The sequence below is a fragment of the Suricata suricatta genome, chromosome 12 (assembly GCF_006229205.1).
Source record: "Suricata suricatta isolate VVHF042 chromosome 12, meerkat_22Aug2017_6uvM2_HiC, whole genome shotgun sequence".
NCBI classification, from domain to species: domain Eukaryota; kingdom Metazoa; phylum Chordata; class Mammalia; order Carnivora; family Herpestidae; genus Suricata; species Suricata suricatta.
In genome coordinates this window covers 2,146,509-2,162,329 of record NC_043711.1, presented here as the reverse complement: position 1 = coordinate 2,162,329, position 15,821 = coordinate 2,146,509, and the positions used below count along the sequence as shown (strand labels likewise).

The 15,821-nt window shown below is 67.4% G+C and overlaps 1 protein-coding gene across 1 annotated transcript in view; it reads right to left on the bottom strand.

Moving 5' to 3' along the window:
* Nucleotides 1–948: 948 nt before the first annotated feature.
* Nucleotides 949–15,821, bottom strand: part of NCLN (nicalin) — a 19,020-nt gene continuing 4,147 nt past the window's right edge. The window contains exons 3-17 of the mRNA XM_029916413.1: nt 15,727–15,821; nt 11,564–11,754; nt 10,603–10,747; nt 9,973–10,067; nt 7,776–7,856; nt 6,420–6,523; nt 6,047–6,135; nt 5,812–5,951; nt 5,429–5,607; nt 4,230–4,317; nt 4,116–4,154; nt 3,752–3,915; nt 2,606–2,659; nt 2,436–2,514; nt 949–2,347 (exon numbers count right to left, since the gene is read on the bottom strand). Coding sequence (XP_029772273.1) covers nt 2,288–2,347; nt 2,436–2,514; nt 2,606–2,659; nt 3,752–3,915; nt 4,116–4,154; nt 4,230–4,317; nt 5,429–5,607; nt 5,812–5,951; nt 6,047–6,135; nt 6,420–6,523; nt 7,776–7,856; nt 9,973–10,067; nt 10,603–10,747; nt 11,564–11,754; nt 15,727–15,821 — 1,603 coding nt within the window. The 3' untranslated portion in view covers nt 949–2,287. The remainder of the gene's footprint in view (nt 2,348–2,435; nt 2,515–2,605; nt 2,660–3,751; nt 3,916–4,115; nt 4,155–4,229; nt 4,318–5,428; nt 5,608–5,811; nt 5,952–6,046; nt 6,136–6,419; nt 6,524–7,775; nt 7,857–9,972; nt 10,068–10,602; nt 10,748–11,563; nt 11,755–15,726) is intronic.

The window sequence follows — 15,821 nt, the reverse complement described above, 5'->3', positions numbered from 1 at the left end:
AGATCATGACCTGAGCCGAAACCGGACGCTCAGTCGACTGAGCCCCCCAGGCGCCCCAGTTTTCCTGGTTCCAGTCCCTGTACGCTGGTGTGTTAAAGGGAAGGGGAGGGGGCGGGGCCGGTCCTGGCCTGGGGCGGGGCCTGCTGGGCAGTGAGGCCCCGCCCCGCCACGGTAGCCCCGCCCCTCCCCTCCGCCTGGTCCCAGGCCGTCCTCAGGTTCTCCCCGCAGCGGCCACGGGAGGGCGCCCGTGAGCACCCCAGCTGGGGAAGGCTCCCTTCCCAGACTCCTCGCACTCCGTCTACACCACCTGCTGGCCGGCAGGCCAGCTCTGAGGTGGTGTGCGGACTGTCCTCTCCCGCACCCAGAACACAGGCCTCTGTCAGACTTGTTCTAACACCACGGAGGTGGACACACGGACGCGGTCGGCCGACTGCCAGGCCTGCGTGGACGCGAGCAGACCTCACCAGTGGAGCAAGCTGACAGCGGGCGCTCTGGGCCTGGGGCAGAGACCCGGCCCCCCTAAACCCAAAGGGCAGTGCTGTGCCCTGGCCGGGACCTCCCTGGAGCCTAGTTTGGGGCTGGATGATGGGGGCAGCCTGCACACGGCCCGCTGCTCCTCACCCCTGGCTGAATGTCCCCCCCCAGGGTCACGCCCACCAGAGCCTCAGCATGGGACCTTCTCTGGAAGGAGGGTCTTGGCAGATGGGGTCACATGGCCCGGGGTGGGGACACACGTGGACAGTGTGCAGGCTGGGGGGAGGGACGACCGGCTACAAGCCGAGGGACCAGGAGCGCCGGGTACAGGCCGCCGCGGTCCCAGGAACCGAGCACACCCCACGATCGCAGGTGACCGCGCCGGGGGCAGGAAGGGCCGACGCGGCTCACCGGCCCCCCGAGGAGCACAAAACACCGTGGAAGCAGAGCCGCAGCCCCGAAAGGACGCGAGAGGCGGGTCATTCAGTATGGCTTTATTTTCTGATCGTCCAAGTCCGTCCCAACCAGCCGGTGCTCTGAACAGTCACCGTCCCCGCGGCCGCCCGGCAGGAGGCACACCCACTGGACCGGCGCGCTGGCGAGCCAACGCTGGTCCTCCCATCCTGCCCCCAGAGGTGGCTGGGCACTCAGCGAACAGCCTCTGGGGGAGACGGCCGCCCATGGGGGGCGAGGCAGGCAGAGGCAGGAGCGCCTGTGGCCCCCACACTGGCCCCTCCCTGGACCTGGGACGGGGACAGTCTGGCTTGGCGAAGGCAGGAGGCCGCAGGTGGAGACAGAGACGCAGTCCCCAGGAGCCTGTCCCCGCAGTGAGTGGTGAACTGGCTTCTGGGAAGAACTGGGGGGGGGACATGGGAGGGAACGGCCCCCCCTCCAGACCCTCCAAGGCCTCCCCGGGGGCTGAGGCGGGTGCCTGAGCCCGGCTCCCCATGCGGACCCTGCCCTCAGCACCGACCGCCTCACTGATTATATTGCTAATGAATCGGTTCTCCTGGGTCTCCCTGAGGTCAATCTCAGCAGCACTGGAGGCCCCCTGGACCCTCCCTTACAAGGAGCCTGATTTGTGGGGCTCAGGCCCGGACCTTCCTCTCCAGGTCCCAGGTCCTGGGAAGGGCAGCCCCGTGGGCCCCGCGCCCACGACTCCAGCAAACGCTCTCCTGGACCACCAGCCTGGACGCCATCCTAGGACGCAGGGGCACCGGCTGCCTGGGAACACGTCCTCCACGCCCCAGGCGAGGAACCTGAGGCCCAGAGAGCCCGAGGGAAGGGGCCGATGGCCAGGGCGCCTCCTCTCTCCTCCACGCCTGCCTCCCACCCCCGGGGCGCCGGGTCTCCGCGGGACAGGCCCAAGTGACAGGCGCGGCAGGAGGGCAAAGGCCGGGGGAGGCATGGGGCTCGGGGCACCCGTGTTCCAAGGCCGCCTCCGAGGCACGCGGCGCCCCTCGGCCCCAGCGGGGTGGGGGGACCCAATCTCCGAGGGAGGGGCCGGCGCTGCCCGGCAGGCGACAGGCCAGGCGTCCGCGTCACCAGGCGGCCCCCTGCCCCTCAGCCTGCCGTCGGGCGCCTCCCCGTCATCCCACAGCCCATGAGCCTGGAGGGCCGGGGGGCTGCCTCCGGGGCGGGGTTTCGTCCCCAGACTTGTCCCCAAGTCCATGGCCCGGCCCCGAGGCCCCCACCAAACGCTCATCCCAGAGTTCGTGGGACAGAAAAGAGAGAGTCCCCAGGTCCTCGCACAGGGCAGCCCTGTGACTCGGGCACTGGCCGCTGCATCTCGGGGCGGGCGGTGGGCGGCGCGTCACTGCGTCTTGGCCTTCACGAGCAGTCTCTGGACCGTTCTGTACAGGAGGTCGAAGTGCTGGGGGCGGCGGGGGGCGTGGGTGAGGCCTGGGCCCGAGGGCCGCCTGGGGTCACGTCCCGCCGGGCGGGTGGGGGCGGGCACTCACCTGGACCGCCGTGTAGGCCATCCCGAGGTAGGCGCCGATGCAGACGGCCAGCAGCAGGTCGAAGATGGCCGGCTTGACCCTGGGGGAGACCGGGGGGCCGGTGGGGTCAGGGCAGGGTGGTGGCGGCGTCCCTGGACCGCAGGCCACGGGCGGGGCCGCGGGCAGCTCACCTGTAAGCGTTCATCACCTGCTTCAGCTGGTCGTAGAACACAAACTCGGGGTCCCTGCGGAGAGAGCACTTCCTCAGCGGGGCCATGCGGTGCTGCGACCCGCTGTGTCCCCCCGAAACCAGACCGCCCAGGGGGCGTGTGCGCACAAAGCTGCTGCTGCCACCCCGGGGAAGCACTAGCCTTTAACCTGAAATGACCTCTTCCCTCTTGCTTTTCTGGGTGTCAAAATGCACCCTTTAAGAATGGAGTAGAGGGACTACTAAGATTTTGCTGGTCTGGAGAGCATTCCCATAGGGAGGGAGGGCAAGCACGTCTGGGAATCAGAGGCCCTGGCGCCACAGCTGTGGGTCCACTCTGACCCTCGGTTTCTTCTTCTATCCAAGAGCTCTGACTTCCGGCCATACCATGAGTTGTGAGAAGGTCACAAGGCAGCAAGGGGCACCAAGCAGTGTGGGGACACCTCCCAGCGTGGACACCTGCAGGTTCCCTCCTACCACATGGCCCTGAGGTGCTAGGTTGGCCCTCCTGAGGAGCTCTGGGCAGAAAGAAGACAAAACCCAGGTGGCCCACACTGGGGAGAAGCATCTGACGGCAGATGGGGGACCAGGGAACAAGTCACCTGACTCTAAGCACGAAAGGTCCAGAAGGTGGGAGGGGTACAGGGCTGCCCAAGTAAGCCCAGAACAGCAGTTACACGTGAATTTTACGTAAAGAAAAAAATTGGCCGTCGGTGTAAGTACATCCCAAACGCTGCAGCGGACTGACTTACACCACAGAAAAACCTGTTTACGTGGAATTCACCTCTAATTGGACACCTATACTTTTTTCTGAATTGTTTTTTCTGTTTTTTATTTTTGAGAGACAGAGAGACAGAGCATGAGCAGGGGAAGGGCAGAGAGAGAGGGAGACACAGAATCGGAAGCAGGCTCCAGGTCCTGAGCTGTCAGCACAGAGCCTGACGCGGGGCCTGAACCCTCGAACCGTGAGATCCTGACCTGAGCCGAAGCCGGCGCTTCACCGACGGAGCCCCCAGGCGCCCTGACACCTGTACTTCTCACTCACTGTTTTACCTTCTGTCTATGCCCACCCGCTCGGGCTCGCACGGGTGGGAAGGGGGGCCCGCCCGGCAGGGGGCCGCGGCCTCACCGCTTGTCGGCCTTGATGTGGTGCTGCTTCACCTCCTTCAGGTAGCGGCTCAGGTAGTGCTCCAGCGTGCTGAGGAACGGGCCGTCCTTGCCCACCAGCTGCGCCGCCCGGGGCTGGTCGGTGAGCCAGTCCATCACCGAGTCCAGCTGCTCCTGCTGGATCTGCTGCGGGGGGGGGGGGCTCACTGTCCGGGGCTGCCCGCACCATGCCCTGCCCCCCCCCCGCTGCCCCTGCCCCCCCCCGCCGCCCCCGCCCCCTCCGCTGCCCCTGCCCGCCCCCCGCTGGCCCCCCACCGGTCCCAGCCCACCCATGCCAGCCCCTGTCCCCCCAACTGGCCCTGCCCCCCACCCCGCCCGGCCGTTACCATCTGCTCCGTGAAGACCGGCATATCTGGGGGGGTGCCCTGTGGAGAGAGGGGGACGGGCCGAGTCAGGCGCCAGCGGGGCGGGTGGGACCGGCGGGCGCGGCAGGGACTCACCTTCTCAGTCAGGTTGTAGATGACTCGGGTCAGGGCCTCTGCGATGAGCCTGGTGTTTCGGGTCAGCGTCTTAGAGTCGACCCGGGACCTTGGGGCAAGTGTGAAAAAACACACATGTGTATCCAGAATCGCCATCAGTTAAATTTCCGACGGTAATAAAACAAGAAAAGTCGCAGCCGCCTCCGGGGGTGGGGGGGTCTCCCCAGTTTCTGCCTGGAATGAGGGGCGTCTCTGGAGGGGCAGCCGCGCTGCTGTGACGCCCTGGGCCATTCACGCCCACCTCGCGCCTGGGGACGGGGCTCCGCGAGCGTGCCCAGTGGAGGTGCGGCCGCCCTGAAGGGGTGAGCCCGAGTCCCTACACAAACGGGAAATCCGCACCCGCAGGGACACCCTCCTGAGGCGGCGGAGGCCACACACAGGTCGGAAAAGGACTCTGGTGCAAACCCGCGTCCTGCTGGGCCTCCCGGGAGGGCAGCCAGGTCCGTAGGTGCCCCAGCCCCGGAAGGCCCTTCTCCTGGCCCATGCCCCTCGGGTCTGGCACTGCCGCCTCCAGGAAGCCTCCCTGATGCCCCAGGGACGGTCAACGCTCCTGCCGTGCCCGCTCTCTCCCTGCGCCTCGCCCACTGCTGGCAGGGCCTCCTCCAGGACCAGTTTCTCCTCCCCCGGAAGACGCATTCAGCAGCCGGGCCCCAGCCCCAAGGCCACCATAAAGCCACCCTAGCCCCACTGAGGGCTGACAGGCCAAAGAGAGTCACGAATGGAAGTGAAGTCATAAAACGAGGTGCCCAGGGTCTTGAAGAGAGTGAGGAAGGAAGGGGCGGGGAGGGCTGCCCGAGGAGGGCGGAGACTGGGCACCGCTCGCCAGGCCTCAGCACGGCCGTGCAAAGGCCCAGGGGCAGGAGCTGCAGCATCTGGGAAGCTGGGGAGACTGAAGTCCCCAGCGTCACGCATAGGATGTGGACATCCCATGTGGGGACCAAGGGACCCAAAATCACTCACACGGTCTCCCCATAGCTAACAGGGGTGGCGCTCGGTATCCCGACCCCGGGCCCGCCTCCCCGCTCTGCTCCTGGGGTCCTCAGCTAACACTGGCCCCTTCCCGACCACCCACATTTTGGGTTCATTCCCTCCAGGCGCCTGCGGCTAGGGGGTCGCCCTTCCAGGGCCGAGGGCGGGGCGGGGCGGGGCCGAGCGCTCACCGCACGTCCATGATGCTGCTGCGCTGGCCGCTGCGGTGGCTCTCCAGGCGGGACAGGGTGAAGGCGGGCAGCCGGCGGATGGCGAAGCGCTCGTGCTCCCAGGCCAGGATGTCGTCCGCCAGGTTGATCTTCTTGTGCACCATTGAGAACCGCACCTCCGGGAACTGGTGCGCGGCCACCTGCGCGGGCGGGGAGGGGCCGGCAGGGTAACGCCCCCCGCCACGCCCCCGCCAGCTCGGACCTGGGCGTTCACCCAGGGCGTTGAGAGCCAGGATGGTCACTGGGTCCACGTCCGTGGCGCCCAGCTTACAAAGCGCCTGGTCGGAAGCCTGCTGGACGGGACCCCGAGGCGACGACATAGGGGCTGGGGCGCCGACACCTACCGTCTCCAGCTCCCGCAGGAAGGCGTGCTGCAGCGTCCCCTCCCTGGGCGGCTTGGACACGTGAAGGTGCAGGCTGTCCCCGCGGCCCACGGTGTCCAAGCACAGGACGAAGGCCACGTTGTCCTGGAGCAGGCTAGAATCTGCGGGGGCAGCCAGAGCCGGTTGGGAGGGGCGGGAAGGGAGGGGCCCCGTGCAGGCCTCGCCCCCCCCATGCCCGCCCCCCAGGGCCGCTCACCTGTGTGGTCCAGGTTGTCTTCCAGCCAGCGCTTGGTCCCCTGGTAGTTGAACTTGCCCCCTCCAGAAGCAAAGAACAGCAGGTTGAACCTGGCGGCGGGGACAGCGGGGTCAGCTGTGGGGGGGGAGAAGGCCGGGCCCAAGAGGAGGAGGCGATCTCCCGCAGCACAGGGTCCTGAGCCCTCAGAGCGGGGAGTCCCTGCCCCCCGTCGGGCCCCAGCAGCACCCGGCCCCGCCCACTCGGTGCTAGGGGCTCCCCCAGCCCGACCACAGACGGGACCCCGTGTCCCCGGGGCGCAGGACCCAGGCACAGCCATTACCGGGGGCATGCACAGCCCCCCCCCCTGTCCCCCGCCCACCCGGCGCGCACGTACGCGGCGTGGGTGCGCTTGTAGGTGTAGAGCCTGGAGAAGAGGCGGGCCAGCTCCAGCAGCACCGAGATGCCACTCCCGTTGGAGTCTGCACCGTGGGACAGCCACTGCGGGTGGGGACACGATGCCGGGTCACCTGGCCGCCCCCCGCCCGGCTGCGCCTCGCCCCCCCCCCCTCGGCCCCCACTTGGTCCCCTGCTCCTCCTGGTCTGACAGCTGGTCTGGTCTGAGCTGCCCCAGGGAAGCCCCGACTCCTCTGCATTCTGGGATCGGAAGCACCGTTCCCAGCGGCCTGGTCGTCAGATTAAAAAAAAATGGATTCTGTAATAGGGCCTGGAGCCCCGCAAGTCATGGCCTGTAAACCAATACGTCACGTGTTAATACATTAAAACTCCACCTGACGCTCCAGGAGGGAACCAGACACGAGAGGCCACACGGCGTGGGAGTCCACGTGTGTGACACGCCCGGAACTGGCTCGTCCACGGACGGGAAGGGGATCGTGGGGGTGGGGGCGTGGGGGAGACGGCTTGTGGGGACGGGGATTCTTTTGAGGGTATGGAACGTTCTGGAAGTAGATGGTAATGGCTGCACAGCTGAGGTTCCTACAGCGAGCTAAAACATTTGCTTTAAGAAAACAAATTTCAAACGAATCCCGTCTCAAGGAAGGCATCACGGCGGGGGGTAAGGGATGAAAACAAAATAATCTATAAAGACTGCAAGTCGGGAGGGAGGGAAGTTCGAGGGGCTGAATGCCCCGAGGGGATGGTCCGGGCCTTGCCTCTGGGCCCCGGGGGCCGGGCACGGGGAGCCATCACCACGGTCACGGGCCAGGACCTCAGGCCGGGCTGCCACTCGGAACCTTTTTGGTTTGGACAGTTTTTCTTTCAAGGCAAGACTTCCCTGAAGCCACAGGCATTGTTTACGAGCTGGTGACCATGAGCAGTGACCGTGACCTCACTGTGCAGGGGGCTCAGACAGCTCGGCGGGGGCTGGGGGGTGGGGGGAGGCCTGCGGGTGGCAGAGCTCCGGGGGCCCCACACTTCCCTCCCCAGAGGCCCGCCTGCACCCCGGGCTCCTGCCACCCCCGCCGGCCGGGGGCTCGTGGGAACCGGGGTCTCCGCACGCCCCGTCCTGGGAGGGCTCTTGAGGACTGTGCCACAGACACCCTGGGCTCCACTTCTGGACTGGCCACGAGACCCACTTCGCGATGATGCCCATGCCTGGGATCTCCCTGGGCCCTGGGGGGCGGGGGGCTGCTGTGGCCTGGGCCGCAGGGCACAGAGCGCTCCCTCTGAGCTAGGCTGTGCAAGGGCTGAGGGTGGGGACGCCGTGCCCCTCCCCCAAGTGCCACCTACGTACAGGGGCCACTCCGAAGGCATCGTAGTGGGCGACGAGGACGATGGTGGGAAGGTCCTCTCCGCCCAGCCCGGTCAGCCGCCCCTGCAGAGAGACAGTCTGAGGAGGGCGAGCCGGCGGCCCCGCGGCGGGCAGTATCTGAGCTCTGCCGGCTGTCACGACCGCAGCGCGCTGGCCTCGCTGCCATGCTTCCCCACCGGGAAACCGGCACGGCTCACAGAGGCTGAGCCCCGGGCCGCGGGCCGCTGAGGGGGGGCAGCCGTCCAGAACACGGCCACGGGAGCCCGTTGCGGCCTGGGGTCCGGGCCCCGGCGCCCTGCCGGAACCTCCCTCGCCAGCAAAGGCCTCAGCCTCCACTGCTCCTGTCCGAGACCAGTCCCAGGGTGCAGAGGGGTCAGACGGTGCGGCCCGGGGTCCTTGCGGCGAGCCGGCCGAGACCCCGGGCAACAGCTTGGGCCTGGGTCCCAGCCCAAACGTGGGCACCCCGCTGACCGCACCAGCTCGGGCCTCCCTTCCCAACGGGCAGGCTGGTCCTGGCGCTGGAGGCAGGAGCCAGCGGGGGGTCAGGGAGAGCAGGAGGGCAGCCGAGCCCCCGCTGCCTCCCAGACAACAGGGCTGGGAGGGCTCAGGACACTGCAAGCTTTCTAGAACCACAGGCCGGCCAGCCTGGCAGGCGGAAACAGACTCCCACCCGAGTGGTGGGGAGAGCCCACCAGACCCCTGGCACCCACCCCAGCTTCTGCCCGGCCTGGCCACCCGCAGCCCCAAGACAAGGACTCCGCCCAAACTGCCGGGATCCTTCACGCAATGTTTAAGGAAGTATTTCTCTTACGATCTCGTCGACTGCTTGGATGCCAGAGGGCCCTCCCCACATCCTGAATCGGCCTGCCCAGCCCCCCGCCCAGCACCGAGCACCCCGGCAGAGCCCGTCTCCTGTGGTCTAAGTGCCCGTCTGCCACGCTCAGGCCCCCCTGCACTGCAGGGGGGCTCCCCAGGAAGGAAGAGCACCCCACCCACTGCTGCCTCCCGCACACCGCAGGGCTCGGCGTGTTACACACCTGAGGTGGGCTCACTTAGTTCTGAGAGGGGAACTAACTTGCACAGAGCCCGCACGCCCACACCAGGCCTGGCCGAGGGCCACGGAGCCCATATGCCAATGCCAGGGCCTGGCTGAGTGGCACGGAGCCCGCACGCCCACACCAGGCCTGGCCCAGTAACCTTGCTCCATCTGGTGTAAGCCACTGGGACTGGGGCCCACGAAAGCCAAGCTAACACGGAGCCTGGCCCAACAGAGCCCTGGGCGACCAGCGCGCTCAGCTGCACGCGCTCACTGAGGCCTCCTGGGCACCAGCGCCTCCCCAGGCTCCCGGGCCGCCACAAAGACGTGTGAAGGTGGTCCCGGCTACCCTGGCGCTGGGGCCAGCGGGACAGAGACGGTGACATGCGTTAGAGAGAAAGTGAAGCCAGGGCTGGGTCACGTGCCACTGAGGGCTCCCGCCCAGGGTAAAATGACTCTGTGATTTTGCAGGCCGGCGGGGCCCCCCCACCCAGGGCCTCCGGGGCAGGCTCCAGGGAGACCTCACTAGGGCAGGGGACAGGGCGGGCGCGAGAACACCACGGAGACAAGACGGCCCACCCCTCGCCACCCCCACCCTGGGTCCCCACAGCTGCCGGAGCCTTCCGTCCAGGGCCCCCCACGGCTGCTGACACTCTGCCCCCGACACGGGGGAGAACAGGGCTGCGGAGTCCGGGCTCCACCCGCCTAGACGCTTGCTTACACACCCACAGCAGGTGGTTACGGGCGGAACTCTTTCGTGTCTGGCTTGCTGCTTTAATCAGCTACATCCACAGCTCAGCTCTCTCCCAGCTCAGCTGAGCTGTGGACAACAGGGGGTGTGTGGCCCCAGAAAGTTCTGAGGACGCAGCCTTGGAGGTATCGTGACATGGTAAGAAGCAGCAGCCTCAGGGGGAAGGGGGGCTCTCGGCAAGGCAAGGACAGCCAGTGCAAGGGCCCTGAGGCAGGAGGAGGCGGCCTGATGTATGCCTGGCGCTGGCCATGAAAGCAGATGGGCCGGGGGGAGATTTGACCCCATTTCCCTGTCAGAGGCTCCCCCCCCAGGGGGACGAGGTGGGGCTGAGCTGAGTGAGCCAGGGCACCCCCTCCTGGGTCCCAGTGGGACAGGCGGGGCCGGACGCTCACCTCCACGCTGGTGATGAGCCAGTCGCTCACGGCCTTGCTCTGGACCCCGCTGGTGACCATCTGGAAGCCGTTGGCAGTGGCGGTGTGGAGCAGCACTGAGGACAGGTGGGGGAGCGTCAGCCCAAGCCCCGGGGGCGGGGGGCCCAGAGCCGGCATCCCTGTCGCCCTAACGCCCCGCATGGCAGGGTTGGGTCTCGGGACAGCGCAGCGTGAGGACTGGGCAGGGGAGCAGAGCAGATGGGCGTGCCCTGGCGCCCGGCACGCCTGCCACTCACACGGGGCCGGGGAATGTCAGGCAGGTCCCTTCCCTGGAGCCTGACGACCTTTGCTAGCATGCACTCGACAGCCGTCCACCCTGCTCCGAGCTCACGACATCCTGTGTTCCCCTCCCCCACAGACCTGGGCACGACGGTGACAGGGCAGAGTCCTCGGAGGCGGGACAGGCGCCCCCATTTCCCATAAACCATCAGAGACTGAAGATGGGGACCCCTCCCCCAGCAAGTGGTTCCCGGGCTGCTGTCTGCACAGGACTCAGGGCGGGGGGGGGGGGGGGCACACACTCACGTGAGCCCTGCGGCCCCTCGACGGGCCAGGACCCCACGGGCCGGCCCCAGCCGCAGCCCAGCCTACCTTCGGCGGCGGAGGCGGAGCCCTGGGCGGCGGACGCGGCCTGCGTCTGCTCGTAGATGGACAGCAGGGCCTCGTCCTCCACGGCGAAGTACACAGGGACCACGGTCTCCATGGCCAGCATCTCAGGCTCCGTCTCCATGAATTGCTGTGGAGGAGACGCGGGATCAGGGCCAGGGGTGGGGCACGGGCAGCCCCTCCGAGGCTGGCTGAGGGGCCTGCATCACGCCGGAGAGGACAGGATGGGATGGGGGAGGGGCAGACGGGACAAGGACGGAGGGCGGGGCGAGGGTGGCGGCGCCCACCAGGGAGGCAGGTTGAGGCGACAGGAGAGAAGCCTGCCAGGTCTAGGGTCAGATCTAAGGTCGCTGTGGGCCAGTCCCACGGGCCATCACACCCTCAGCCATGCGTGGCCGACAGTGCTGGCACTCGGGACGGCAGGGACCCACACGTGGGCACAAGGTGCCCGGCCCTGCCCTGGGCTTCAGGAAGCCTGAGCCACTCCGCTGCCCCCACCCCCGCATCTCAGCTGCAAAAGCATCTTCCTCCGTGTGTCTCACGGGCCCTACCAGATGCCACTGATCCAGGGCAGGTCGCCGCCCCCAGTCCCAGGGACAGCAGGCGCGTCGCTGTCTGTGGGGCGTCCCAGACACGACGGGGGTGGAGTGGCACCCCGGCCCCACCCTTGTGATGCCAGGAGCTCCCAGTCGTAAGGAGCACAGATGTGTCCCTTGGGGACAGGGTCGCCCTGGGCCGGGAAGGCAGTGATGAAGGCCAGCGGGCACCAGCCCGCGTCTGAAGGGCAGGGGGCACAGGAGGGCGGGGGGCACAGGAGGGGGGGCACAGGAAGGCGGGGGGCACAGGAGGGCGGGGCCATGCGGTCCCTCCAAAGCCACGCTCCTCTTCCCTCCTCCTGCAGAAGTGTCTGGACCAGGCCTTCGGGAGGGCGGGGGTGGGGGCTCACCCGGATGACGTCCTGGGGCACAGCGGCCATGGCCCGCGGCAGGATGATGACCACGGCGCCGGCCGACTGCCGCAGGGCCTTCTGGTACTGCTCGTAGGAGAAGTCCAGCAGCCGCATGAGCACGCAGCGGCGACTCAGCACGTCCGCGTCGATGGTGCGTGCCTCCGTGTTGAGCACTGCGTTCCGAGTGCCTGCGGGGGTGCGGGGAGGGCCTCCGTCAGCGTGGCGCCGGGACCCTCCCTGGACACCACCGCCTGGAGGACCCCCACGCTCTCACCCGGGACACGGCCTGTCACTGGCCGCGGGCACTGCAGACACAGGCAGGACCACGTCCGCCAGGGCCGCCGCCTCACTGCCCGCAGGTGCAGCGCCCACTCGAACCCCAGTGCGTCACAGGGCCTCTGAGAACCGAATGAGAGCTAAGACCCTCCTCCCTGGGCACTGAGGGGCAGCATTCCCGGACCCTCCCACTCGGTGCCAGGGGCCCAGGTGTCCCCAGACACAGCCCAGGATCGCCCCAGGTCGGAGCCTCCGGTCCACAATCAAGGGCCATCTCTCACTCTCTTCTGAGAGCTGAAGAACATTCCAGAAGATCACGGAGAGAGCAAGAGACAGGAGTTTCCATGCAACTGAACACTCCCCAATCCAAGAAGAGGTGGGTCGGAACCAGGACGGCACAGAGCTTTTCTAGGGTCGACGGGGGTCTCCCCGGACACGACCCCTGAGCACAGAGCCGCGAGATGGCACCTCGGGAGCAAACAGGCCAGAAGCCTTGGGGATGCCACACGCAGGGGTGGGGAGGAGCACTGCCCCATGCAGGGTGCGCAGCTGGCCCTCAGGGCTGCTTGCCCGCCCCCCAACCCCTGCCCCAGTGGGAAAGGGCCCAGGCTGCTCCCAAGAAAAAAATTCCCAATTTTTACATCAAATCACCCAAACAGCAAACATAAGCAACGATTCTAAAACAAGTTGAGCGCTGCAGGCCGACCCAGGATGCCCAGAACAAGTAAATCCTATTCATCCCGGGGGGGCGGGGGGGGGCCGTCTGAGACCCCCAACAGTGAGCACTCACAGCAATGACGACAGGGAGCCCGGCCTTGCCATCGTCTGGAGGTCGGAGCTGTGGGCTGGTCCCGGCCTCACCTCTGCTTTGGAGGGGTGCAGCCGGGGAAGGGGCTGGTCAGGGGAAGGGGACGGTGTCCCGGGTGTGAAAGGGAAGGCCACCTTGGGAGCAGGGGCCTGTGACCCAGTCCCCAGGAGGGCCAAGCAGGACAAGGGCGCCGAGACCTTCAGGACGTCCTTGAAGCGCCAGGAGCGCGGGGAAGGCCCCTCCCTGTGCCCCACGGTCCCCACGCTCAGCCTCCCCGAGGCCCTCAAATCGGCTAGGGGTGGAGACGCACGGGCCACCTGTGGGGCCTACTGGGTGCCTCTACCTGGCCTCCTGCTCCCCCAGGGAACCGGGACGCGGGTCCCCAATGGCCCCCCAGACCCCGAGGGTCCCGAGGGCAGAGACCCTCTTTGCCGACGGGAAGCTGCCCTCACCCTCACCGTGGGCCCTGGCCAGGAAGAGGCTGGGCTTGGGGGAGGTCACAAATGGGGCCCTGAACGCCGAGTCGTGGGCTCTCTGGACAGGACCAGGTCTGAGCACGGCTCTCAGACTGCTCTACCCAGGGCCAGAAGGTCAAGCCTGTCGCCCGCTGGCCACACCAGCCCCGTCTCGAGCACTCAGTTCTGCCGCCAGAGACACACGCCGACCAGCGGGCATGGCTGTGTGCCAATAAAGCTTTATTTACAACAAAGAGAGAAGCCTGACCGGGGCACTGGGTGCGCGCGTCCCCACCTCCCAGGGCCTCGCCTCAGCCTCGGGAATCAAGTGAGGCAGGTGTGAGCACCACGCAGGGCTGTTAGAGCACCCTGCCGCCCTGCCGCCTGGGGGGCCAGCGTCCGCCTCCACCAGGGGCGCGGTCACACCCCGCGGCCTTGGACCTGTCGGGGTAGCCCTGAGCCCTGCTTGCACGTCAGCACAGGGCACACGCCTTCCCTTCCCGGCAGCCTCGTTTCTCAAGAGCGAACAGGAAGTGAGGAAAGACTCAGAGCAAGGGTTGCAGCAGGAGACAGGGAGTCTGGAGGCAGGAGGGACGGTCAGCGACGACCTACCAGGCCGGCTCACGGAGACCCCGCTGGCCAGGCGAGCGCCCGGCTCCCTCCAGTCCGGCCAGAACAAGCCCCGCGAGGGGCAGCCCCCCGAGGTCTGCCCAGGCGGACACAGCCCCAAGTGAGTGGCATGGGGTCAGGGGCTGTGTGACCCCCACGCTCCGGGCCTCTGCCTCCTTGGGCGGCCCGCCAGAAGCCCTTGGCTGAGACAGGGCCCCCCCAGGCCCCCGTGCTCACCCCCAGAGCCCGAGGTCTTTACAGACGCCACGCAGGGGAAGGTGTCAAGCCACAAAAAGGAAGGGGAGGGAGTCCCAGGATGAGGAGCGATGGACTCTGGGAAGGAAGGAAGAAAAGCAAGCCGGACGGGAATCCCCTCGGCATCCGGGCGTCGCAGGTTCGAGGCTCTGGGCCTCCTGGGTGCACATTCCTCCGGCGCCCGCACACGCCACCCTTGGCTATTTCGGTTTATCACAATTAACACAACGCTACAAACTGCCTTCCTCCCTTGCCTGAGCCACATCCCGAGGGCCCAGTGGCCACCCGCAGCCCGTGGCTCCCACGTTCAACAGCGAAGACACACGACACAGAAAGTTCCCCCAGACACTGCCGGTAACCCTTCCCCCACACGAACGGGAACTCCACAAAGACGTGCCCAGGACGGCAGGGGCTCCGGCTCTTCCCTCGCACTCCCCCCAGAGCGGGGACCTTGGGTCAAGATCATCCCTCTAACCCACGGTGTGCCCCCTTGGCACCCAGACAGTCAGGGTCGGGTCGTTCTCTGTGGGGGGTGCGTTGAGTCGCATCCCTGGCCTCTCCCACTAGATGCCAGGGGCACCCCTGCTTGGGACAAAGGCAAAGTTATCACCCAATGCCCCCTGCTGGGGATCCATGGGGCTCAGGCTGGGCCTGAGACATTCTAATAGGGGTGGGGGGTAGGGGCCGCAGTCCAAGAGGACTCTGGCTCAGAGGTGAGGAGGGCCAGAACTGCGGAGAAAGCTCCTTTATGGAGAGCTCCGACTCCACTTGTAGAGACCTAAAGCACCAAGCTGGAAGAAACAACCAGAAGCCGGAAGGTTCTGGAACACCGGATACAGCTACAGTCGGGCAGAGACGGGGAAATTTAGAATTTAGGCTCAGGGGCCAGAATCCGGACCTTGACAGCAGGGGCAGGAGGGGGAGCCAAGGAGCTGTGCTGGATCCACGAGGTCTGGGAGAGGGCCCAGCAGGGTCAGAGGCAACCCAGGAGTCCTAGAGAGAGGGAGCAGGCGGGTACCGAACACCCAGGGCGAGGGGGCTGGGCCGAGGGGGCGTGTGCAGCCAAGGCACAAGACTCAGGGTCTAAGGCACCCCACAAGCCCACAGGCACGAGCACTGAAATGGGAAGGAGTGGGGGTCCGGGACCTTGGCTAAGGAATGGGACTCATGAGCTGGGCCCGGACGTGAGGCCAGGTCCGGTTAGAGATCAGAGCTCCTGAGCCCCGAAGGGGCCAGAATACTGGCGCTGGACAGAAAGCACGAGGGTGCCAGGCCGGGGAGGGTCAGGGCTGGTGGAACTGTCCGTCGAGGGGCTCTGCCTGGCACAAACCAAGCCAGGAGGCTCCTCTCCAAATCGACTTCCAGAGTGGGAGCCCGGGGCCCAGGGGCACGACCCAGCGAGGGTGGGCACCGGGGCGCTGTCCCGGGAAGGGGGCCTGGGCAGTGCGGCTCCGGTCCCGCCGGGAATCCGAGGGTCCGGGAGCAGAGCGAGCTTGGCCTGAGGGTCGGAGCCCCGGATTCTGGGGCCACGCCGCCCTGGCCAGGGGCCAGGGGCGCCCGCGCAGAGGGCTCCAGGGGCACGGGCCGGACGGGTCTGGGGACCTCGAAGGGGTCGGGGCACCCAGGCTCGGACTCGGCGGCAGCTCGGCCAAGGCTCGGGGTCCTAAGCGGGGTCTGCGGGCTGCACTGCAGCGGGCCAGGCGCGCGCGGCGGGTGCCCGGGCTCCGGGGAACCCGGCGAGGCCGGGGTGCACGCACCGTACGGCTGCCCCTGCAGGTCGTACTGCTGCATGCGGTACACGGTGAACTCGTGCGCCGCGTCGGCGGCCGGCAGCGGCGGCGCCACGAGCAGC